General features: G+C 55.5%; 2 protein-coding genes across 8 annotated transcripts; one reads left to right on the top strand and one right to left on the bottom strand.

The window, feature by feature from the left end:
• The first annotated feature begins 341 nt into the window (after positions 1 to 341).
• On the top strand, positions 342 to 15526 carry CLCN2 (chloride voltage-gated channel 2). 3 transcript variants are annotated; one of them, XM_043594729.1, is made up of 24 exons: positions 344 to 978; positions 3254 to 3410; positions 3601 to 3732; positions 4106 to 4234; positions 4322 to 4455; positions 4563 to 4640; positions 4724 to 4802; positions 4927 to 5052; positions 5153 to 5237; positions 5330 to 5431; positions 6931 to 7015; positions 7153 to 7308; positions 7681 to 7750; positions 7981 to 8091; positions 8343 to 8556; positions 8868 to 9001; positions 9238 to 9410; positions 9525 to 9639; positions 9855 to 9928; positions 10150 to 10209; positions 10350 to 10388; positions 10561 to 10665; positions 14683 to 14769; positions 14915 to 15526. In XM_043594729.1, exons 1-24 carry the CDS (start codon positions 907 to 909, stop codon positions 15107 to 15109), a joined length of 2712 nt encoding a protein of 903 aa, XP_043450664.1. In that variant the 5' UTR covers positions 344 to 906; the 3' UTR covers positions 15110 to 15526. The 3 variants fall into 3 exon arrangements, with proteins under 3 accessions (XP_043450666.1, XP_043450667.1, XP_043450664.1); XM_043594731.1 differs by lacking the exon at positions 10150 to 10209 and having other exon boundaries at positions 342 to 978; XM_043594732.1 differs by lacking the exon at positions 3601 to 3732 and having other exon boundaries at positions 342 to 978.
• On the bottom strand, positions 15447 to 24122 carry FAM131A (family with sequence similarity 131 member A). 5 transcript variants are annotated; one of them, XM_043594738.1, is made up of 6 exons: positions 23924 to 24121; positions 21517 to 21659; positions 19254 to 19347; positions 18823 to 19005; positions 18503 to 18619; positions 15447 to 17192 (listed from the first exon to the last, which is right to left on the bottom strand). In XM_043594738.1, the coding sequence occupies exons 1-6, from the start codon at positions 23958 to 23960 to the stop codon at positions 16717 to 16719; spliced, it is 1050 nt and encodes a 349-aa protein (XP_043450673.1). In that variant the 5' UTR covers positions 23961 to 24121; the 3' UTR covers positions 15447 to 16716. The 5 variants fall into 5 exon arrangements, with proteins under 5 accessions (XP_043450673.1, XP_043450672.1, XP_043450677.1 ...); XM_043594737.1 differs by lacking the exon at positions 23924 to 24121 and adding an exon at positions 22315 to 22586; XM_043594742.1 differs by lacking the exon at positions 21517 to 21659 and having other exon boundaries at positions 23924 to 24122.
• Between the last annotated feature and the right edge of the window lie 577 nt (positions 24123 to 24699).

A 24699-nucleotide genomic window follows, 5' to 3' on the forward strand; every position in this document is an offset into this window, starting at 1 on the left:
CCTTGGGACCTGCCAAGGAAAAGCGACCTCTGTACGCCCACACCCTCCTCCCAGGAGCGGCCTCCCGGCACCTAGACATCTCTTCCCTCCGGCCTCAGCCCGTCACCTTCCCTCCCCACCTCCACCCTGGTGCACCCCACAGGCCGGGTTACTCCAGGTGCGACTCCCAAGAGGACCAGCAGGTAAGGGAAGGAGGAGGAAAGAGGATGAAAGAGATCGAGAGTCTCAGTTCCGAGCATCACCCCCTCACGCCCGCTGTCTGGGCCTGGCGTCTCCCAACGAGTCCCTTCAGCTTTGCTTCTCACCCTCGACGGAGCAGAAGGGCCTTGCCAGGCCCGTCTGGCCCCTCCGGAGAAGCAAGAGAGGGCGCCACTCCTGAGAGATTGAGCGCAAAGAATCTGATTAAACGGTTCAGCAGACCCCGGCCCCAGGCCCTGCTGAGCCCCAGCGTCTCCGGCTCCTCCTGCTCCGGCACTAGGCGCCGCGGGCCTGGCCCGGCCCTTCCACGTGCCAGCGGACCCGCCCCCGCTTGGCCCCAATTGCCCCTCTCAGTTCCCGGCCTTTGAGCAGAGGGAGCGCAGGTTAGCACGTTCCAAGCGCCCCCTGCCGCCTCCCCGGAGCCTCGGAGGCGGCCTCAACGCAGACCCCCGCCCGGCTGGGCCGGCCCCTGTGGATGGCCCGGCGGGCGGAGCAGCACAAGAGGGCACCGCCCTCGGCCCGCCCGCCGAGGAGGGGACGCGAGCTGGAGGTTGAGCCCGAAGCGCCTGCACGGGGCCCGCCGCACTCTGCACTCGGCCGCCCGGGCGGCGGGGACGGGACGGGTGCCGGCGCGGGCTCTGCCGGCCGGGAGCCGAGTCCGGGCCCGAGCCCGAGCCGCACCGGGAGGCCAGAGGACTGTGGGCGGAGATGGCGGCCGCGTCGGCCGCGACTGTGGCGGAAGGGATGGAGCCGCGGGCGCTGCAGTACGAGCAGACCCTGGTAAGTGAAGCCGAGCGGAACCCTCAGGAGTGCACTCCGGTACCGCTGCTCTGGGTTCTCCTTGGAAGCGCGAGGCCCGGGGGCCTACCCTAAGCCCGCCCCAGAAGTGAGCTGGGGAAACTGAGGCTCGAGGGCCTGAGAGGCTGGAGAGCTAAGGGGGGTGGGGGGTGGGGAGGGGGCTGCAGAGGACAAGGACATCAGGTGCTTGTCCCAGGTGTCCTTCTCTTTACCACCCCCACATACACACGTTTTCTCTGCTCCTCCTGGACTGAAGTCTCAGCACCCCACTGTCCCTCCCCAGCACCACTCACACCCTTGAACTTTTTCTCTCTACCCTCCTATCTCCACCATCCAAGACATTCCCTCTATCCCCACTAAGTGTGTGGCACTGTACTAGAATTAGAAACAAGACTGTGTGGAAAGATGGCTCAGACCCAAACCTAGCCCCCAGCCCTTACCCCTGGGGGACTGGCAACCCAGCATTGGCAAGAAGCCCTCAGGGGATTCTCTGGGGGGAAAGAGCTTTTCCTGTACACCGCCCCCCCACTCTTGGTACAGGAGCTTTAGGGAGGATGGGTCAAGCGAGAATGGGTGTGGGAATTGGGACCTTTGTCCATGCTGACTGGGTATCCAGCCCCCACCCACTTCAGGGGTGTCCCTTGACCTCATTAAAAGCAGGGGTCCTGGGGCTGTGAGCTGACTCATGGCTACCATTACAACTTAGCATTTGAGAAGCCTTTTGCCCCTTCTTGTGTCACTAGGCGGAGGACCCAAACTCTAGGGAAGGGAGTGGGCCCGTGGCTCCTTTTTACCAGCTTGGGTTGGAATTTGCTCTGGAAGGAGGCTGGGAGGGAGCCTCTCCAGGAGGAGGGGTCCTGGGTTGTAGCTGGGGCTGGGAGGTGCCCTGTTATAAGAGAGAGACTGGATGAAACAGGATGACAGGGAGAGGTGGCAGGGGCGGGGGTGGAGCCAGGGGAGAGGGGCAAGCCTTCGCATTGTGGGGGAGGTGTCTGTCAATCTGTCCTGGCTGAGAATGGGGCTTTGGTCAAAGAAGCCAGGCACCTGACCTCTGAAATGGTGTCTATCTGTTGCACCAGCCACATCTCCACCTCCTTTGCCTGGTCTCTATCTCTGGAACGAATCCTCAGGGTCATGCTGTCTCCCGAACACTCTCTGCTCCAGCCTCTCCCCCTTCTCCTTCTAATCCCTTTGTCTTTCTCACACACACTCACCTCCCCCTCCTACACTGTGTCTGCCTCTTTGTACTCTACTTTCTTTCTCTCTTTTCCTCCTTCCTTCTTCCCCTCTCTTCTCCTTTCTCTTCTCTGCCTTTCCCCTGGCTTCTCTTTTTCCCTTTCCCTCTCCTCCCTTTCCTCATTCTCTATCACTCTCTTGCTCTGTCTCTATCTTTCCCTCCCTCCCCCCCACCACCAACCCCAGCCCCAACAGGAGCCCTTTGTGTCCCGAAGCTCTGCGGGTGGCAGCCGGAATCTACTCCTCCCCACCCCCCAACACACGCCCAGCTTGGCAGGTCTAGCTGAGGCTCAGCGACTCTCACTCTCCCATCCCAGCACCCCAACATCCCCAGTCACAGCCCAGCCATCAGCTTCTGCCGGCCCCAACCCACCACTGGACTCAGGGCAGCTCCAGAGTGGGACTGAAGCCACCAGCATTCTCCACCCACCCAGAGACTCTACTCCCAGCTGGACTGGCAGGCTGGGGAGGGGGGGGTGGTTAGGGGTGGAGAATGGGGACAAGGGGATTACGGTGGATGGGAAGGGTGCAGCTGAGTTGGTCACAGGCTAGAGGCCAAGCGGGAACGTGATAAGGATTGAGGCCCCGCCTGCTCTTAGGCCCAACTCAGCTGCCCCCAGCTCCATGAGGCCCTCATTGTTACCCTTCCGTCCTTGACCATCCCTTATTCTCTGACCTTCCTTCCTCCCACTTTCAGACTGCCTTAGGTTTTTCCATCTTTTCCTCCTCTGGGGCCTTCCCTCCCACTCCTCCTCCTCCATGCTCCCTGGGCAGGCCTGTGAGAAGAGGACGATTATTCTGCCACCCCCAGTGCTGTGCCCTGTACCTTGGCTGTCCCCATTACTCTGGCCAGGACAGCCCCCACAGTCTGTAATGTGCATTGTTTCCACACCCCAAGCCAAAGTGGAAACTGTGGGTTCAAGAAGGGGCATATAATATAGAGTCTGGGAGAAGGGGAATTGATGCAGGGGTCCCCACTCAGCGCACATCTGCTAATGTCCCCATATTCCCTGTTCCTCAGATGTATGGCCGGTATACTCAGGACCTTGGGGCCTTTGCCAAAGAGGAAGCTGCTCGGATTCGCCTGGGAGGGCCCGAGACCTGGAGGGGTCCACCTTCCCCTCGGGCTCCCCCAGAGCTCCTGGAATATGGACAGAGCCGTTGCGCCCGATGCCGCAGTGAGACCTGGGTTGGGGCAGGAGACCTGGCTGTGCTGTGCTGTGCTGTGCTGTGCTGTGCTGTGCTAAGGGGGACAGAGGCCATTAGAGCTACCCATTGGGAGGTTGAGGGTTGGGGAGCAGAGGTGGGAATACTTTGGTGCTAGCCTCCCCCCCATCCCCGCTCCATTCTTCCCTTCCCTGCTCCCAGTCTGTTCCGTACGCTGCCATAAGTTCCTAGTGTCCAGGGTTGGTGAAGACTGGATCTTCCTGGTCCTGCTGGGGCTCCTCATGGCTCTGGTCAGCTGGGCCATGGACTATGCCATCGCTGCCTGTCTGCAGGGTAAGGACAAGGGCTGGCAAGGGGAAGGCTGGGAAGAACCAACCTGCTCTCTCCATGCCACACTTGTCCAAGCATCTTGGCTACTTGGCCACTGACCACTTTCCCCAGCCAGCCTGACTGCCTCCTCTTCAGGCATAATGACTGCCACTCCCATAGGCCACAACTTCTTGCCTCCCTTCTCGAACTGCCCCTCTTCCCTGTTGTGATCTTTGTCCCAATGAATGCCCTGTAAGGCCGCCTCCCTACCCCTCTTGCCCAGGCTGTCTGTGATGGATCGATTCTCCCTGGGACAGCTTGTCATATCAGTGTGTCCCAGTGGCTAGGTGGGGACTGGGTGTGTGCATCTAGGGTCCAGCAGCTCATCTCCCCACAGCTCAACAGTGGATGTCCCGAGGCTTGAACACCAGCCTCTTGCTCCAGTACCTGGCCTGGGTCACCTACCCCATCGTTCTCATCACTTTCTCAGCTGGATTCACACAGATCCTGGCTCCTCAGGCTGTCGGTACAGTAAGAAAGAAGGGGAGGGCAGTGATGGGACCTCCTGAAATGGGCACATCAAATGACTCTCCTGGGACCATAACTTCTCCAGGGTCTGGCATCCCTGAGATGAAGACCATCTTGCGAGGAGTGGTGCTGAAGGAATACCTCACCCTGAAGACCTTTGTAGCTAAGGTCATTGGACTGACCTGTGCCCTGGGCAGCGGGATGCCCCTTGGCAAAGAGGTAACTCCAGATTGGGGATAGAAGGAGTCTGACCCAGTGGGGGAAGAAGATAGGCCAAGGTCAAGGTGTGCTCCTTCCCCACTCACCATTTGCTCCCACACCCCCAGGGCCCTTTTGTGCATATCGCCAGCATGTGTGCTGCCCTGCTCAGCAAGTTCCTCTCCCTCTTTGGGGGCATCTATGAGGTAAGGGAGACCCTGGGGGAAAGCAGAGGGGGAGGGGAGGCTGCTGAGGCCACGCTGACACCCATTTCCACCACTCTTGCCAGAATGAATCCCGGAACACAGAGATGCTGGCTGCTGCCTGTGCCGTGGGAGTAGGCTGCTGCTTTGCAGCACCTATTGGAGGTAGGCGGTCAGTCCAGCCCCTCAGCCCTGCCCCTGGCCTCACCTCCTTTGCCCCTCTCATCTGGGTCTGAGTCCTCAGGCAGGGCCCAGGCCTCATGTGGCACTCTGCTTTGCCCCCTCACAGGCGTCCTATTCAGCATTGAGGTCACCTCCACCTTCTTCGCTGTGCGGAACTACTGGCGAGGCTTCTTTGCTGCCACCTTCAGTGCCTTCATCTTCCGGGTCCTGGCGGTCTGGAACCGTGATGAAGGTGGGGGAGACCTGGGGGACGAGAGGAACCCCTGAGATGGCTCAGGTGAGGGCCCTCAACACTACACCTGCCTCCCTTTGCTACTCTGCTTTCCTTTCAGAGACAATTACGGCTCTCTTCAAAACCCGATTCCGGCTTGACTTCCCCTTTGACCTCCAGGAGCTGCCGGCCTTTGCTGTCATTGGGTGAGGGGAGCTCAGGGAGCTGGGGTGCATCGGAGAGGAGGCGGTAGAAGAGGGAAGACCCCCTTTCACCCTGGTACTTCTCCCCTCTCTAGTATTGCTAGTGGCTTTGGGGGAGCGCTCTTTGTCTACCTGAACCGGAAGATTGTCCAGGTGATGCGGAAGCAGAAAACCATCAACCGCTTCCTCATGAAGAAGTGAGTTGGACCTGGGCTCCTCTCTGAGTTGTGCGATGGTCACAGTAGGGTGAGAGGGCCACCCTACTGTGGCAAAGAGTAGCCCAGTTAAAGATAGCACTTCATTGAGAAAATCAGCCAATGGTGTTTTCCGGAACGATTGAACATTTTGGCTTTTATATGAATTACCTCAAAATTGGCACTTTTGAATTTTTAGTCAAGGCACTTCACATCAAAGATTAAGACTTCCATGGGGCACCTGGCTAGCTCAGTCGGGAGAGCATGTGACTCTTGATCTTGGGGTTGTAAGTTTGAGCCCCACACTGAGTGTAGGGAGTATTTAAAAATAAAATTTAAAGGGGCACCTGGGTGGCTCAGTCGGTTAAGAATCCTACTTCAGCTCAGGTCACGAACTCATGGTTCTTGAGTTCGAGCCCCGCATCAGATGAGCTCAAGCCCCACTCCAGGCTCCACACTCTCTCTCCCTCTCTCTCTCTCTCTCTCTCTCTGCCCCTCACTTACTTGTGCTCTGTCTCTTAAAAAATAAACAAACAGATAAGTAAATATTTAAATATATATTTTTTTTTTCTTTTTTTTTTTTTTGAAAAGACTAAGGCTTCCGGGACACCTGGGTGGCTCAGTCAGTTAAGCATCTGATTTCGGCTCAGGTCATGATCTCACAGCTCGTGAATTTGACCCTCACATTGGACTCTGTGCTGACAACTCAGAGCCTGGAGCCTGCTTCAGATTCTGTGTCTCCATCTCTCTCTGCCTTTTCCAGTCACACTCTCAAAAAAAATAAACATTAAACAACAACAACAACAAAAACCCTAAGGCTTCCTTAGGCCCTTGGCCTGGACAGATGGCACTGCTCCCTGGAGAGTGTTTGAGCCTTAGTTTCTCCCCCCCCCACCCCCACCCCGTTGAAGCACAGAAATGGGTGAGATTTTTTAATCTCCAGAGCTTAACTCTCTCATTTGTGAACTTGAGGATTGGGAGCGGGAAGGCCCGAGACGGGACTTTTGGGACTGATGTCTTTCAGAGAAAGGGCAGCCCACTAAACCTGTTCCCTCTGGCACCTTTGGTCAACTTCATGAGTGACCGTAGCTTTTCCCAACATTGACCTTCACTCTAAGTCACCAGAGAGAAACAAAGGCATAAACTTCTCCATACTGTCACACAGTGTGCCCTTTGGCTGGGCTTCTGAGAGCATAGAGAGGAGTCACAGCTCAGAAGTGTCCAAGAGAGGGCTGGAATGGGTTGGATTTCTGCTACCTACTTGGGGAATCGAGGGCCAACAGAAAGGCATTTGGGCTTATAATAACCCCAGACAGCCATCACCCTTGGGTCCATCATATCACGAACAGCAAAAGGGACCTTCTCTCAGAACTGTGTGCTTTTATGTAAGCACAAGGCTCTGCTGCGACCTCAGCCCTGAGGTATGTGAGGGCACCCAGACTGTTACCAGTCTGTAGTAGGTACACCACCCATGTTTGATGTTGTGAAACCTATATCTCTAGGCGCCTGCTCTTCCCAGCTCTGGTGACCCTGCTCATCTCCACTCTGACCTTCCCCCCTGGGTTTGGACAGTTCATGGCCGGACAGGTAACTCCAGGCAGAACAGACACTCGTGCTTTCCCTTGGGATATATCCCCTCTAAAGCCAACAGTCTCTGCCCTCCTTTGGGCCCCTTCCCTTCATCCTGGCTGTTCCCCAGCCTGAGGCACCGTGTTCACCTACAGCTCTCACAGAAAGAGACTCTGGTCACCCTGTTTGACAACCGGACGTGGGTCCGCCAGGGCCTGGTAGAGGAGCTAGAGCCACCAGGAACCTCACAGGCCTGGAGCCCACCACGTGCCAACGTCTTCCTCACCCTGGTCATCTTCATTCTCATGAAGGTAGGGCTCTTACATGTGTAGAGCTAATGCCAACCTGGGCTTCCTAGGTGCCAGACATTGTTCTAAGCACTTTCCATATAGTCATTCAAGTCTCACAACACTATGAGAAAGGTACTATCAGTAGCCCTTTTTTTAAGATGGGAAGTCAAGGCACAAAGAGGTTACATAATTGTCCCAGAGCTAGACCGCAGAGTAAGATTTGAACCCAAGCCATCTGGTTCTGGAGTCTTCCTTTCTTTGATCCTGGGGGATTCTGGGATAGCTGGGAGCTTGTGCCTGATTGATAAGGAAGGTAGACGCCCCAGGGTGAAGCTGGGGGCTGCCTGGGGCCTGGCAGTGCCTCTACCTGTTTGAACCACCTCCTGCCTGCAGTTCTGGATGTCTGCACTGGCCACCACCATCCCAGTGCCCTGTGGGGCCTTCATGCCAGTCTTTGTCATTGGTGAGTCTTCAGCTGCCTATTCTCCTAGCCTCAACCTTCCCACCCACTCGCCGTCCCCTCTCTGCCTGGGAGTGGGTTTTGGTCCAGCCTCAGCCCCAACCCCACCCCCTGACTGTCCCCTGTACTGAATGACCCACTGGCCCCTCCCCCACCTTCTGACCCTCTCTCTTCCTAGTGCCCCCACCCTCCCCCTCCACTACCTGTTTCTCTTCCCACCCCCCTCCCTGAAGGAGCAGCATTTGGGCGTCTGGTGGGCGAAAGCATGGCTGCCTGGTTTCCAGATGGGATTCACACTGACGGCAGCACCTACCGGATTGTGCCTGGTGGCTATGCAGTGGTGGGTAAGTGCTCCAGGTCCCCATCTGTCTCCCAAGACCCCTGGCCACAGGGTCTGAGGTTCTGGTGCCCCCTGCTGGCAGGAACCCGGCTTCGCTCAGATGCAGAAGCCAGTCCCGGGTAGTGTACTGGGCGGCCTGGCAGGTCCCCGGTAGTGTACTGGGCGACCTGAAAGGCCCCCAGAGGACCATCCCTGGATGGGGAGGGTCATCTGGGACCTGAGCACCCTGAGGTGACTGAAGATGGCTACCTCCAGGGGCAGCTGCACTGGCAGGAGCAGTGACACACACAGTGTCCACGGCTGTGATCGTGTTCGAGCTCACAGGCCAGATTGCCCACATCCTACCCGTCATGATTGCCGTCATCCTGGCCAACGCCGTTGCCCAGAGCCTACAGCCCTCACTTTATGACAGCATCATCCGGATCAAGAAACTGCCCTATTTGCCTGAACTGGGCTGGGGCCGCCACCAGTATGGAGGGCTGGGCGACAAGGGGGGTGCGGGTGAGGGTCAGAAGGACCCCCTCAGACCCACCTCCAGCAAAGTCCTCAGACAGTGAAGCTGGGAGACCAGCCACCTTGCTCTCTCCTGGCCAGAGCTGCCCTGTCCACATCCTGGGGAAGCCGCAGCTAGCCCCACCTGATCAAATGAAGGCAGAAATACTCCTTGGCTCTTAGCCCTTGTCCCCATGGGCTCTGGGGCCTTCTTATGGCCCTGATGGTAGTGCTCTGGGATCCCTTCCCCATCATGATCACAAACTAAGTGCCTTTCTCTACCCTCAGGCAGTACCGGATGCGAGTGGAGGACATCATGGTGCGGGATGTTCCCCACGTGGCCCTCAGCTGCACCTTCCGGGACCTTCGATTAGCACTGCACAGGACCAAGGGCCGCATGTTGGCCCTAGTGGAATCCCCTGGTGAGACCAGGAGGGATCCCTGGTGCTAGGGGCATCTCCCAGGGTTGCTGCTCAGGAAGAGGGAGGGAACAGGAGCTCAGAACCAGTCTCCTTGGTTGGGCCAGCATTTGCCAGCCAGGGGTTCCCTCTGGTGCGTGGTCTGTGTCCAAGACCCCACTCTGGGTGTGAAAGAAGGCCGGGGGTGAGTAGGAGGGCCTCACCCCCAGCTCCTGAGTCCTCCCACCTGCTCTACCCAGAGTCCATGATCCTCCTGGGCTCCATTGAGCGCTCACAGGTGGTGGCATTGCTGGGGGCGCAGCTGAGCCCAGCCCGCCGACGGCAGTACATGCAGGAGCATCGAAATGCCCAGACCTCTCCACCGTCCGATCAGGAGAGTCCCCCTAGCCCTGAGACCTCCGTCCGCTTCCAGGTGAGCAGGAGAACCCCACAACCGCACAATCTTCCCAGATGTCACGTAGACTGGGAGGGCAATACAGAAGTGATCTGGGGCCATAGCCTCACCAGCCCCTTCCTGCCTCTGCAGGTGAACACAGAGGACTCGGGTTTCCCTGCAGCCCGGGGGGAGACTCACAAGCCCCTGAAGCCTGCTCTCAAGAGGGGGCCCAGCAACACCATGAACCTCGGGGAGAGTCCCACAGGTGGGCCTCTCTCCCACTGGCAGAGCCAGAGTACGGCCCCTGAGATCCAGTGGGAGCCCTACCCAACCTTTTTGCTTGAGCACATCCCAGCTAAGAGGCTGCCCAGATGGGCCAGGGATAGAACCAGGACACCTCTCCTCTTGCCCTCCTCACCTCTCCTGGTCCTCGCCCTCAAAGATGACATTGCCCCCGGGGCCTTGTGTTTGGGAACACAGGGAACATGGAGCAGGCAGGCATCGCCCTCAGGAGCCTCTTCTGTGGCAGTCCACCCCCCGAGGCTGCTTCAGAGGTGAGTAGTCAGAGTCTCTGTCTCTTTCTTTCCAGCTCTCTCTCTGACACTGAGACCACCCCTCCATTAACCCTACAGAGCCTGCCTCCATTGTCCCTGCTCTTCTGCCCTCCTAGATGTCAGCTCTGTCCCTGCTGTGTGCTCTTCCTCTCAGCTCCACCACTTAACCCTCACCTCCCTCCCTGTAACATCAACTCCTCTTCTCTCTGGCTCTAACAAAGTTGGAGAAGTCCGAATCATGTGACAAGCGCAAGCTGAAGCGGGTCCGAATCTCCCTGGCGGTAAGTGTTCACTTTCTTCCTGCAGCTCAGGAGCACTGGACAGGGAGGGCTGTGGGCTAGCGGGATAAGCCTCCCCAAGCCGGGGGGGTACACCCACCTCCCCCAGCCACTAGCTGCCAACCTCTGTCCCTCTCTCCTAGAGTGACTCAGACTTGGAAGGCGAGATGACCCCTGAGGAGGTAAGGTGTGACTGGACTCTGGACCCTGTTTCTTCCTGGGAGTGTTCAGTCATCATCTTGGCTGCTGTCCCCATGGGAGGGACCATTGGGTGGGAAAAGGGGGAGCCAGCTTTCAGGAAGGTGAGAGCAGCTATTGGCACCTTCCCCCTAATCCTCTGTCTCATCCTCTCAGATTCTGGAGTGGGAGGAACAGCAACTAGATGAACCTGTCAACTTCAGCGACTGCAAAATTGACCCTGCCCCCTTCCAGCTGGTGGAGCGGACCTCTTTGCACAAGGTAGGGTCAGTCGCCAGGGGCTGCCCTGAGCTCTCAGGAGCACAGGGTGGGGATCTAGGTCCTCCCACAGTTTGGACTCAGGCAGGTGGGGGGAAACAGGGTAGCAGAGGGTGGGCTCTGTGCTGTGTTTCAAACATATTACCTTAAAGGATGGGAGGCCGGGAGTCAGGGCCCCTTAGCCTGTTCCTGCCTACCGCAGGCATCATTTTTCCTCTGCTCAGCCTTGCCCCCAGGGAACTCTGGGCCAAAGCAGCAACAAAGACAGGGTTTGAGCTGGGTGGAAGCCAGAGGGCCAGGCCAGGGTCAGAGCCAGGCAGGAGACTGCCAGCACCCAACAAGGCTGATACACCCACAACTGAAAAAAAAATGGGTGAGAAACAGGCAGGATAAGAAACTCTAATAAACAAGCTAGCAAATATCCAAGTAGGGGTGGGGACACTGCAGAGAAGAGATAAACAAAGATGAGAAACGCCCAGTGGGGGGCTTGGAATGTCAGACCCCAGAAAGTCTGACTTAATAATGTAAGCCAAAGGAAAACTGGTAGGTACACAGGAAGATAGCTCAGTAGAAGGGCAAAATGGCCTACAGACAAGGGGAGAAAACTTGAGTGCAGACAGGTTGGTGGAGGGTGAGGCTGACACTCAAGGAGGGCTGGGGCTCTCTGTGGAGGACTTTCTCGGGGCCTCCCCAGCATGGACAGTGGCCTCATTGGGCATCTTCAGGCTTCTAAGCGAAGGCAGGAAGTGCAGGCACACCCAGCAGGGTGCTGGGGTAGAAACCGAGCCGAGCATTTTAGCCAAATTGTTGACAGATTTCAACGTGCAAGCCTCCAGGGCATGGGGATGTAGGCAGTGGAGGAATACTCCCAAGGTCTGCAGCTCCAGCAGCTAGCCGAGGTGCAAGCTGAGCCTAAGAGCCCAGACAAGCAGGGGCTGGGCCAGGAAGGACAGGGCACAAAGAAAGAGAAAAGCAAAAGGTAATTTAAAAAAAAAAAAAAAAAAAAAAAAGCAAACGGTAATAACGGAACTTAAAAGCCTTTGGGTAAAGACATCACATCAAAGTGACTGGGGAACTACAGTACAGTTGCAAGAAAAATATATATAGACCTGAGAATACACTGAGTTTTTATTTAAAGCCTTTCTTCCTAAGAACTCTAAAGCTTTTCTATCGTGTTGCCATTTTTTATAGTGTCCACTATGTGCCAGCCACTTGCTAAGCTCTACACACGTTTAATTTAATCCTCACAACTGGACTGTAAAATGGATACTGTGATATTCCAGTTTTTATAGATGAGGACACTGAAATTCAGAGAAGTTAAGCAAGTTGCCTAAGGTCACACAGCTAGTAAGCAGCGCAATCAGACTGGAATCCAAGATGGTTTGACCCAAAAGCCTGGGGATTTAACCATTTTAATACATGGGGAGACTGAGGCAGTGAAGAGGTCACTTGCCTAAGTCAGTACAGCAGAGCCAGGCCCAGAGCCCAGATTCCCTGGCCACAATCCCAGGATTCTTTCAGAAGGCCACGCTGTCCCTCTCCCTGTCAATTCACTGTTCCCAAGCCCAAGATGTACAGGCCCTCCAATGGGCTCCCTGGTGTCTAATTAAATTAAAATGAAAAAGAACAAAGTAGGTGTTTGTTACAAACTTAAAAATCAGAGGAAGAGAAGAAGCCTTTGAGAAACCGACTAACAAAAGTACAAAGAACTGGAAGTGATAAGAACATAAAAGATGAGAATTCAAAATGGCCTTGTAGGCCTGAAGAATCAATTAGTAGTAGCCCAGTCAAGTTCAGGAGGGGAACATTCACGGGGAGAGGGAATCCACTGGAGACTATTTAGGGACCTATGAGACTAGAGCTTGCCAGCCATACCAGCTACTTGCCACATTCATTCTGAAGCCACCTGCAGACAAGCAGGGGCAGGGGAGGCTAGGATGCCAAAGCTAAGCCAGCCCGGCTTTACCTAAATCCTCAGCCTGCCATGTGTTAGCTAGCTGTGTAGCCTTGGCAAATTTCTTAGCCTCTCTGTGCTTCGCTTTCCTTATCTGTAGAATGGGGCTCAGAGTACCTACATCATAGGTTTTTCTTTGGATAAAGGACTTGATATGGGATACTTAGAACAGTGCCTGGCCATAGTAAGAGTTCAATATATGTGAGGAATGACTTCTACTACTGCTTATACTAAGAGGCAGACAGCGGGGGACTTGAGGGAAGGGTTGAAGTGTCCAAGAAATTGGTGTTTTCAGAAGAAGATGAGTGATTATGTGAGGCTGGAAGCTAGAGTGTCTAGCAGAATCTGAGACCAGCTGGGATGGCCTTAGGCAGAGTCTTGTGGGCTATTCTGGGGAGTATGGGCTCTAACTCAAGTTTGAGAAGGCTCATAGGATGGCAGAGCCATGCTGAAGGGAAGGGAGACCAAAAGCAGAACCCATGAGGATGTTGTGGCCTGGTCCTGGTAAGGATAGTGAGGGAATCAGCATGGCCAAGATGTTCAGGAAGCAGATCGGCAAGGCTTGGTGACTGCCCGGGACCAGTGGTTTGCAAACCTAAAAGGCATAGAGTCCACCAGAAGCTCATTCTAATTAAGATTGTGGAGAAAAAGAAAATCCAGGGGAACAATTTAATAGGATCCTTGGGAGAAGATAGAGGGATTATTAAACCATAAGAAGACAAAGCTAGTGGATTATTAAAACAGAAAATCTGATAATATAGGTTTCCCTTTGAAGTCAGATGAGGAAACTAAAAGGTAACATGTAGCATGTAGGATTCAAGTTAGATATGAGGAAGAACTTGGTAACCCCAACAAGTTATGACAAAGGTATTGAAGGAACGTAGAGAAGCTTATTCTAAAACTGAACTTCTAACTGCTTTATAAGTACTGTCATGCCTTAAATGGAGAGTTAGGAAAGCTCTGGAAGCCCTCTAATGATTTAGCAACTGTATAAGAAAATATTTTTGAAGCTTTCAGATGGCTATAATGAGTTCTGAGTAACTAGTATTCAAAAAGCTGGGTTATTAATGCCCATTTTGATTCAAACATTAAGCCAAGAGACTTTACAAGTAAACTGAAAACACTGCGATAAGTGATAGGCCAAAAATTCCAGGAACTGCTGTGTCAGTAGTGTTTTTCAAGACATCTGGCCCAAGAAAATCTACTTAGAACACAAGGAGAACTGGTTGACAATTCCTGAGCCCTTGGTGATTACATTTGAAAGTTGGGGGGAGAGTCCAAAGCCAGAAAGACATGGGAGTTTGTGGTTGACTGTTGTTTCCCTGGACTTCAAGCTACATCTCAACAGCACCTGGGATGCTACTTGGGCCCCAGAAAAGGCAAACTGTATGCGAGACGTAGAGTGCTTCAGGCCATGATTGAAATGTCAGAGCCACGGTAAAGGACATTTTAACTGCCAGCCTGCTGGAGGCAAATGGGAAGCATGTGTCAGCTACTAAAGTGGGGTGAGAGGCACAAAATTCAGGGCCAGTACCCCTAAAGGATATGGAACCTCCCTGCCAGATACCTCTGTGACTGATTGGACATCTGCACAGGAGCAGGGCTGTAGAGGAGTAAAAACTATCCTTCTATAGAGGGATGAAAACTCCTGGAGCTGCAAAGTCACTTCACCACTGAGCCTCATACTGCCTCTCCTGTAGAATGGGTGTCTCAGAACAGTACTGAAGTTACTAATTTCAGAAAGATCTCGCTCAGTGCATGGCCAATCATTACATGTCACATTTGAACAGTTGTTCTGTCCTCCATCATCCTCTTTCTAACATGGGATGAAGAATCCTTCCTCTGTTTCTCCACCAAATAAGCAACCTAAAGATGCCCTCTATTAAGTTTCTGAGGCCTGGCTGCAGAAATGTCCTCATTATTCTTTTCCCTCTGGTGGCCCTCCCTTCCCCACCCCCCATCTGTGTATGGCACCACTCCTATTCCCCACCCCGGCCTTGTCCTGGGGCCCTCTGGCCTGTAGATGGTGTACATGATGTCCAGTGTATTTTCTCCCCACCCTGCAGACTCACACCATCTTCTCACTACTGGGAGTGGACCATGCTTATGTCACCAGTATTGGCCGACTCATTGGGATCGTCACCCTAAAGGAGGTGAGATGATAATGGCCATCAAACCATTTCTGCTTCCAAACAGGCATGCAGGCTTGTTTGTGTCCAGTTCACCTGGGGTAAGTGTTGGGGTGGAGTCTGAGCAGGGAGCTCAGAGTCCACACATCTGACCCTCTACCCTTTCTAGCTCCGGAAGGCTATCGAGGGCTCTGTCACAGCACAGGGCGTCAAAGTCCGGCCGCCCCTGGCCAGCTTCCGTGACAGTGCCACCAGCAGCAGTGACACAGAGACCACAGAGGTGCATGCACTCTGGGGGCCCCGCTCCCATCATGGCCTCCCCCGGGAGGGGAGCCCTTCTGACAGCGATGACAAGTGCCAATGAACCCCCTCAGTGGGTGGCCTAGGATGGCAGTGGCTGTGGCTATTGGTCTAGACCGTGAAGCTCTCCTGTCCCGTCTGCCTTGGGAAAGGAGGCGCCTGCACTAAAGGCTGGAGCCCTAGCCTCCCTTCCAGTCCTGGGGTGCCAAGCTCCTCCTGGTTCATCCTACCTGGAATCTGACCCAGTGCCCACCTGTAGCAAGTGTTCCATGGGCAGGAAGATCAGCATCCCCCTGGCAGGACAGGGGTGGAGTCACTTGACCCCTGCTCCCCCTTTGAGGGGGAAACGGGTAGAACTAAGATGGGTTTATACTGGAACCTCCAATGACCAGATGTATATAGAGATTTACAAAGATTTTTATATTAATTTAATAAAACAAATTCTTAAATAGAACAAAATAAACACCTAATGAGCCACTTATATATAGAATGCCTGTGCCCATCAGCTCTTGTTCTTACCTTGGGCCCTCTTACCTGCCAAAGCCTACAAGGCTCGGAATTCTGCAGCCACCCAAACCCCCCACAGCCATAAAACTCCAGAGCTCACGGTCTGTGGAACACAGGATCCACAGAGGCCTCCACTGCTTAGTTATCAACACGCTAGCTGGGGCAGAGGCCCGCAGTGCTATAGCTTTGGCCTTTCATTCAGCCAAGAAAGGCACTACCCTCCTCCCTCCCCAAGGAGAGACACTCCCACATGACTGTCACTTGTTGGCACAATTCCTGCCTGGCTCAGGCCCCCACAGACAACTGCCCAGCCACCCACGTGGCCCCCTTGTGGCCCTCTCTGGAAGAACATTGAAGTCACAGCTCCGTAGCAAGTGGAGCCATCCCTTCTCCCAACTCCACTCTGACAAGAACTCGGTGAATAGGGCAGCCAGGCAGGCTGTGAGCCGCTGGGATCCTGCCCACACATCCTACAAGGGGCCAGGAAAAGGGCAGAGGGTACATGCCTTCATCAATCCAGTGCCTCCCAGAGAATATCCGATTGAAAGAACAGACCAAAACCCCTCTTTAGGAAATAGAAGATTTAGAGATGATGGAGAGGCAAAGCACAGCACGAGCCCAGCTGGGCAAGGGGCCCTTGGGGGAAACGGCTCAATCCTAGGCTCCAGGAGGGTAAGAGCCAGCCCGCCCTGGGATGGGGGAGGAGTCTGTCAAGCACTGCACATGGACTCAGAGGTGGAGAGAAGCAAAGAGAGAGGCACGGGGAAGGGGGAGAGGGGGCCGGGCTCCCTCCCGTTCCACCCCACAGGGCCCAGTCACAACCACCCCCTTAGGGGTTCACATCATCCAAGGAGGAAATGTGTATGTGGCATTTTTGATTTAAGAACATGAACATCACTGTCTGCCACAGCTGTAGCCATGCCCCAGGGGCCCCGGGCAACCCCCGGCAAACCCCAGGAGTGGGGGCAGGACATGCGCCCCCAGCCTGGCCCCTGCCTCCTCTCCAAACACTTTCATGCAAAACACACAACGGAGGAGTGAGTGCTCCCAGGAGCCCTCTAGGCTTTGGAGCTCTGCTGGAGGCCTCCAGCCCGCACTTGGGCACAGAGGCTCTGCCCCCAGCAGCAGCCAGGGGACGCATGCCACCACCAGGCATGATTTGGGTCACTGTTCCTCTGGCTCTGCCTCATCCGCGTCTAAGGACACCACCCCAGAAGAAGCTACATCAGAGGCTTGCCGCTGCCGTTCCCAGCTGCCCACTGGTGGCGGGCAGAGAGGCTGGCAGTCCTTGCAGGGGGCTGGCTCCTCCTCGGCGGGGGAAAGGCAGGACTCCATGAGGGGCGAGTTGTAGAGCGAGTCCTGGGCCTCCAATGGGCCCAGGCTACGGAAGGCACTTTCCCGGCTGGGGGGCAGTTTGGCGAGGAGCAGCTCGTCACCCAGCAGCTGGGAGGCCAGGCGGGCTGGGGAGCCCAGCAACCCATCCTCCAGGCTGCACAGACTAGAGCACAGGGTCTCTGGGGACACGGTCTGCGAGCAGTCGCTCTCAGGCTCCACAGAGCCCTGGCGCATAGGCCTGGAGAATCGGTGGCCAGTGAAGAGGTCCTGGAGGTGGGGCCCCAGGGGCAGCTGCCCAGCCATATCTGCAGGGGGAGAAAAAAGAATTAAGCCCTACTAGCCCCATGTCAATTGACCAACCTGGAAGCCACATTCTCCCCACTCCACCCTTGGCACCCCTAGCTCTGGGGAGAGTGGGTAGGAGCTGGGTAACTGCGCAAGTCACTTAACCTCTTGGTGCCTCAGTTTCCTTAATGGCAAATTGGAGAGTCTAATATACGTACTTATGGGGTTGCTGAGAGAACAAAAGAATGTAGCACAAAGTAAGAAAGTAATAAATGCAGGGATACCACACATGGTTGTGCCAGTGGTCCATTGCACGAGGGGAGCCTATCCAAGGCAGTGAGTGTGGACTGAAGTTCAGCCCACCCTCTGCTCATCAAGCAGCATGCCCTAGCATGGGACCGTGCCCACCAGAGAGAGAGGTGCTTTTTTGAATTTGCACAAAGGTTCTACGTGGGGTTGTGGTGGACTCGGATAAATGTTATTATCATTACACCAAGGATCAAAAAGCAGGCCTGCAACTCAATCAAACGAGAGCATTTATGGTTTCGGGCTCCATCTTGGCCTCAGGCAACCAAATCAGTCACCTCTGGACCACAGCAGAACTCTAATGTATTGCTAGTCTGCTCGAATGTATTGCTCTTGGAGAATCTGTTAATTAGCTGGAGGGGTGGGGGCTGGTGGAGGCAATCTTCAAAGGCAAAGAAGTAGGGGTGGGGGGAGTGTTGTGAGGCATGAGCCTAGAAGCTACAGAGAAAGTCAGCCATGTGGTCTGGGGATTGGAAGATGAAAGGAGGGCTGTGCAGCTGTGCACAGCCCCGCAGGGTCCCCTCTGGAAGCACTGGCCCAGAGAAAGGCCGACAGGCAGGTCTCAGATGGAATTTGAGGATGCTGAGCATGAGCCAGCATGGCCCTGTGGGCGGTCCAGGCCCAGCACGCCTTCCTGTTTGTCTGGGGCCATGGCCCTGTGAGGTGCTATGCTGCTGTGGCTCATCTGTGCCGCCACAGCTGGCCAGAAGGCTGCCCTGAGAGGGAAAGGTGAGGCACAGCAGACCCTCCCAGAGACACAGTTGCACAGAAGGTATCGGTGAGGTCTCTGGACTACAAGGCCAACGGCACAGGCAAAGAAGGCTCCGCACCTATGGGAAAGGAACTACTCCATTTCCAGGTGCTGACTGCCCCCCCATGAGCGTGGACAGCCCTCTTGCCCCTGGAAATGTCAAGGACTGCCTGGACAGGGTCTGCACCCCACCCCTTCCAAAAGCCTCTGAATCACAAGGCCTCTCATTCAGTCCCACCCCAGCTAGGGGCATGAGCATGGACTGCCCCTCACCTGAGTCAGTTCCTCCAGGGTAGTCTTCATCATAGGATTCATCGGTAGAATCCTCACCATCCACCGAAGACCACGCCCGGAGCTTGGCTTCTGCAATGGCAAACTGCTCGGCCACTCCTGTCGGGGAGGACACGGAATTCATTAGCGGAGAAGGTTCGTTAGCAGAATACATTAGAGGAAGAATTAAGACTAGGGCTCAGCTTGGAGACAGAGGAGAGGAAAGAGAGAGGGGTATGGAAAGACTCCAACCTCCACATCAGGTGTGAGGCAATGGGAGCATCCCTATGACAAATGTGTGGCTGACCCCTTCCTGTCCCCACCTGCTGCAAAGCGAGCCTCTTGTTCACCCTCGCTGAGGTCCGAATAGGAGGAAAAGGCTGATTCCAGGGCAGCAGGTGAGTCGCTTGGCTTGCTCCAGCCCTTCCATTCAATGAGGTGAGCCACTCGGCCCTGGGCCATAGCAGTGGGCTTGGTCACGTGGTCCTTTACCACCTGGGAAATACCTGCAGGTGGGGCAGAGGGAGGCCTGGTTAGGGCACAGGCCAGGGAGCATCTGAGAGAGGAGTGGAAGGGTGGTGGTAGTTTGGGTCCACATGTGCCTTTGGATGGGAGGAGGAAGCTGGGATTCATCTGAGAAGGGGAAGAAAAGGGAGATCCCAGCAAGAGCTTACAGGATACAGTCCCCAATGTGTACGTGCAAAAGGAAGAAGGAAGGACAGAGTGGCCAAAGGTATGGGAAGGGGGTGCGTACCATGCAGGGAAGATCTGGCCAGCGCAGCAATCTCCTGGATAGTTAGGGCTCTCCGGGACTTGGGCAGCATCGCGACTGTGTCTCCAACATTCACCTTGGATGACAGCATCAGAGAGTCAGTGCCCCTCTGACACTCTGTAGCATCCCTACATGCCCATAACCCACCCAAGGTGTCAAGGGAATATGGGAGCTGGGAAGAGACGCCAGGGCAGCACATATGTCTCAGTGGCTGCTGAGACACGTAAGAGGGAGGCTAAGAAGCCAGGACCAGCAAGCTATGTGCTCCCAAGGAGCAACAGAGATCCAGGCGGACCCAAAGGAGCAGAACTGTAGCTATCACCCCTGCCCCACCTTCTCAGCTCCCAAAAGGGAAGGAGGCAATCTGGGAAGTCAAGAACCTTTGACAAGGAAAAAGAGGAAGGGAGAAAGCTATGGCATCAAGGACTTCCTCCAGGTCCTCTCCTCTTTGACCATCTCCTCTCAATCCTCCAGCTGTTTTTACAGCCTACCAGGGCCACAGACTCAGCATGACCCAAACCAAACCCAACACCTTTTCCCACATCTGGCCCTGCTCCCCAGCTTCTTTACTCGGCATCACGCATTTGCCCATTCAGTCTGGCTCCAAGCCTCAGCATGACCGTCAACTCTCCCCTATGCTTTGCTCATCCTTTCGGCTCCCACTGCCACTGCCTTCCCTTCCTCAAGCCCTCAATACTCCGTGTCCAGATTAGCATAGTTGGAGACCCATGAGCTCCTCCAATTCCATGCTATTTTCTTAGCCTAGGATGTTGTGTAAGTGTTCCTCTCCCTCCTCCCCATGGCTGGCTAGCTCCTTCTCATCTTTTGTCTTGGCTGAAACATCATTCCCTCAGAAGGGTCTTCCTGGCCACCCAACCAGTTTTCCATCCTCCTTCTGTAACAAGTCACCATCCTCTATAAACGTACCCTGTGTGTGTAATCATGGTCCACTTTGTGTGTTTCCTTATTTGTCGCTGGTCTCCCTCACTGATCTTTAGCTCTTGAAGGAATTTGGTCTCTTTTGTCACTGCTGCACCACAGTGTTTAGCACAGTGCCTGGTACACAGTAACCTTTCTAAACACATAGGCTGAGTGAATGAGGCAAAGTATAAATGTAAACAAATAATTTTCCTGGAATGCAACTGGTCACGTGTCCCTATTTAAAATCTTTTCTGGGCTCCTCTGCTGTCCAATGAAGTCCTAGTTTCACAGCAAGGCACAGAATGAGCCCACTCTGTGAGCCCCCTGCCTCCTTCCAGGCCTTGGAATCCATGACAGATCTCCTCTGCCCAATAAAACCCCACTTTCACCTTCCCTGTCAGCAAGCATCCCTCCTGCCACCAGGCAAAGGAACCTGGCTTTCCCCTGGGCTAAGAACGCCATCCTTGCCTGACAAAATGCTCCCTACCATTTAAGGCCTGACTCAAGTGTCACCTCCTATTATATTTTCAGTCCAGTCTTCTCTCTGTCTCTTCTTAGATACCCCCCTCCCCGCCCCCACACCCACCTCAGCATTGCCCTTCCATCTCTCCTGAGGGATCTCAGGATGGCAGGGCCTGACTGATTCACCTAGGTTCCTACCTCCACCCTACACCTGGTTCAGTGCTCCTCGGCAAGCCCCGTCAAATGTTTCCCTCAATGAATGAATGAAGTTGAAAGCACATGACCCCTCCCTGGCATTGCCTAGCTCCCACCCCTCACAAGAGGGACTCCACCTCCTCCCTTGACCTCAGGCCCACCCTCTGCCCGCACCGCCCCCCCCCCCCCTCCCCCGCGTCAGTACCTGGCTTACATGGGCCCCAGGGTGGCGCCGTTAGCTTCCGGCCAGGCCTGGGGGGAGGAGCACCTGCTGGGTGTTTCCTGGCTGGCTCTCCCTCCCTCCCCTCACTGCCCCCAGCCACCGCCATCCGTGCCCGGCGCTGCGCTGCGCGCAGCTGCGGCCCAGGCCCAGAGAAAAGGTGTGTGTCTCCCTGGCAACCCATCACCATGCAACAGGATCTCCCGGGATACGGCCTGGGATGCGCTGACGTCAGCGCCCAAGGCGCGAGCAAAGCCCGCCCGCTGGCACCACGCCGAGCAGAGCAGACCGGCGCGGGGGCGGCCTCGGGCCCCGCCGGCCGGATAGCGCCTCCGCTCGCAGGAAAAGAGAGCCAGAAGCAGGCTGTCGAGGCGGAGGTGGGGGATACAGATCCCCTTCATGTGAATGCGGCCCCCCTTCCCCCTACCAACACCAGGGGCCCAGCACCTCTGGCAAGTCCTGGCTGTCCACGGAGGAAGGGCGGGAGGATCGGCTCCAGCCTCGGAGGGTCCGAGCAGATCCCAAGGAAGATAGAGAGAGGCCCCGAGGAAGTTCGATCCACTCCACAGCCCAAGCCGGGTCCGAGGCCACTGAGGGGTGGGGGAAAGGCTGTTCACCTGGGCTCTCACTTGTGCCAAAATCCTCATTTTTATCGCGCTGCCATATCATTTTTCCTCACCCCTCTCCCTCTCCCCTTCCCAATATCAGCAACCACCTGGTGCTCTCCACAAATCTGAAAGCCCCTATTCCTGACCTTCAGGCCCCTGGGACCACTTTGTGGCAGCCCACTGGCCCCCTTCCTCCTCTGGATACATTTTACTGTCAGAACCCTAGGGATGAAACCTACACTTTCATAAATTCTGAATCTTGGGTTTCTCGGCCTACCCATTCCTCTTGGAAAGCACACCGCAATCTTCCACCACCATCGCCATCCTCCTCCCCACCAGCACCTTGGACCCTTTACAGCCTTGCTGCCTTCCTTCTCTTGGTTCTTTCCTCTCGCCAGCATCAGCTGGTATGCAGCTCTTTACTCTTCTCTTCTGACAAACCCATGATTTTTTCTTACTTTCATCCCAGTCCCCTAAGGCTTTTTTCCTGATGCCCTGTCTGGCCCCAGCCTGGTTGTTCTTGTATCATCCTGGTTCCCACTATCTAAACCAGAGTAATTTTCCTTTTGCCACCTGAGCACCCAATTCCTCAGCTTCCCCTTACCTCCCAGGTCACATCTACAGTCCCTGGTCTCACCTCTGCGACTCGTCTGACAAGTCCATCGTCCTCCAGGCCCTTCACGCTGCCATAGAAACATTTTGCCCAGCACAGAAATCATAGGCATGCTGGCTGTGTTGATGCAGAGAACCAAAAGCCCAGAACTGCTCCAGGCTCAGCTCCCAGTTCTATTCTTATTTTGGCTCCGGATGCTGAGCCAGTCCCCTCCCCACTTGGAACCTGTGCCTAGTCACAGAAGGAGAACACTCCTGCTTCATGGCTTTGAGGAGGTGGGAGTGCCAGGGGCCCAGCAGAGCTCTCTGAAGCTCAGGGAGCTGAGGCCCATCCCCTAGACAGTGCCAATAGGCAATGTACATCACAACTGACCTTTAGCTGGAGTAGCCGTCTCTGTCCCTGAGCCTCAGCCAGCTGGTGGTCCCCAGAAATGCTACCAACCAGAAGGAAGACACAAGGTTACAGGCCATCCCTGGCCCCAGGCTGGTACCTAACCAGGGCTCTCAAAGCCAGTCCTAAGGTCAGCCAAATTCTCCCCTGACTACAGGAGGAATGACTTCCTGAACCCCAAGCCTTAGCAGGGCCAGAGGGATCAGAGCAGCCTGCTGCTTCTCAGTTTCAAAAGCCATGAGGTTAATTTAGGACTACAAATCCCAGAATTCCTCATGGGAACCAAGGAAAGTACAAATCTCAGCTAGTCTTAACCTCAAAACATCTCAAGTACCAACCACTCTAAGGCCTGTATGACTGACCACCTGCCCTGAAAGCCCAGGACCCATTCCAAAACCCAGCCTTCAACTTCATGGGAAAAAAAAACAACAACAACGCTGACTGGCTTTGGGCTTGGAGAAACCCAGGACACTTAAGTTGGCTGCTGGACCTCAGATGCATAGGACTATGGCCAGGCCACAGCATGCACCACCCACCATCCATGGGAACCAAGGCCCAAGCAGCAGGGATCAGCAGTTGTAGGAAGCCCTGATGGCCTCTCTCCTGGCTCCTCTTTCTCTACACAAGGTAGGATAATGTTTTTGTTGGGAGTGGGGAAAAGGAACTAAAATAGTAGTTACGAGGTGAGAGGTGATCAGGTGCTCACAGGTGCCCCAAATGGGGCCTCAGTCTCCTTCATAAACTAGCCGACTCTGGGCGGGGGAGTACAAAAACTCCGTGCTGGGGTGCTTGACAGCCTTTGCAGGCTACCTCCTTAAGGGTATTGGGACGCAGCTAGAAGAGGCAGGTTCCCAGCAGAGAGCCACTCCCAGGACAGTGAGAGGAGAGGTGTAGGCTGGGGGGCGGCGAGTGTGTGGGCGTGGATGGCCAGTTGCCATGGACAACTTGCCCCTCCCAAGGCTGTGCACCTCCTGCCACCTTCAGCGGTGGGAATCCAGGCGGAAAGACCACGAGTCTACCCTGCAAAACCCAGAAGCAGGCAGGCCGTGGGAGCGAAGCCGAGTCGCTTTAGCCCCCTCCCCGCTCCTTTCCGCTCCCTCCTCTTAACAGGCCCGCCTCCCCGGTACAAGCTCCTCCCCCTCCCGACACCGGCCCCTTCCTCAAGGCCCCCACCCACCCGCGGCCCGCGCACCGGGCAGCCGCAGCCCGATTCTCCAACCCGTGCCCGGCCTCCGCCTCTTACCCTGACCCGCCGGACTCCGAGAGCCGATACAGCCCATGGCCGGGAACCCAGGCACGCTAGCCCGCGCTCGGGGCTCGGGCCATCGCCTTGCAGAGGGTCGGGCCGCGGCCGCCACCGGGGAGGGGAGAGCCCGAGAGAGGGGAGGGGGTGGGAGCCGAGCGTCCGCCGCCGCTCCCCGGAGAGGGAACCGGGCCGGTGACGTCAGCACGGGGGCGTGGCCACTCGCGTCACCACCCAAGGCAGGCGGGGCGAAACACGTCACAGCCACGCAGAGGCGGCCCGGGGCCGAGTCCGGAAACACCTCGTCCCCTCCTCCCAGGCCATACTGCGCAGCGACCCCGAAAGGCAAGGGTGGGAGGGAACGCTCTGGGCCCGGGCTGCCAGGTACACAGAATGAGGACGGTCAAAGTCGTTGCATCCAGCCCCATCCTTTCACAGATGAGACCTTGAAACCATAAAGGACTTCTCCAGCTATAAACAGTTTGAAACCCAAGGCCTCCTCCACGTTATTGGGGTCTGGATCACATTCTTCCAGGAGTTCAGTGTGTCTAAAGGTACCCCACAGCTATTTGTCTCTCTCTTCTCCCCTACCAAGCAACAGGACATCCCACCATGTCTGCTTCAAGGGTCCAATCCTCCAGCGAAGTAACCCTCTAACTCCCACAATCTTGGACAGGGGAAGAGGAAAGAGGGGTGCCAGGTACAGGAACTGTTACAGTGCCAGCTCTGGAAAGGAGACTGCCCACCTATCCATATCCCTTCTCCAGAGGGAGTAG

The sequence above is a fragment of the Prionailurus bengalensis genome, chromosome C2 (assembly GCF_016509475.1).
Source record: "Prionailurus bengalensis isolate Pbe53 chromosome C2, Fcat_Pben_1.1_paternal_pri, whole genome shotgun sequence".
In the NCBI taxonomy this organism is placed as follows: Eukaryota; Metazoa; Chordata; class Mammalia; order Carnivora; family Felidae; genus Prionailurus; species Prionailurus bengalensis.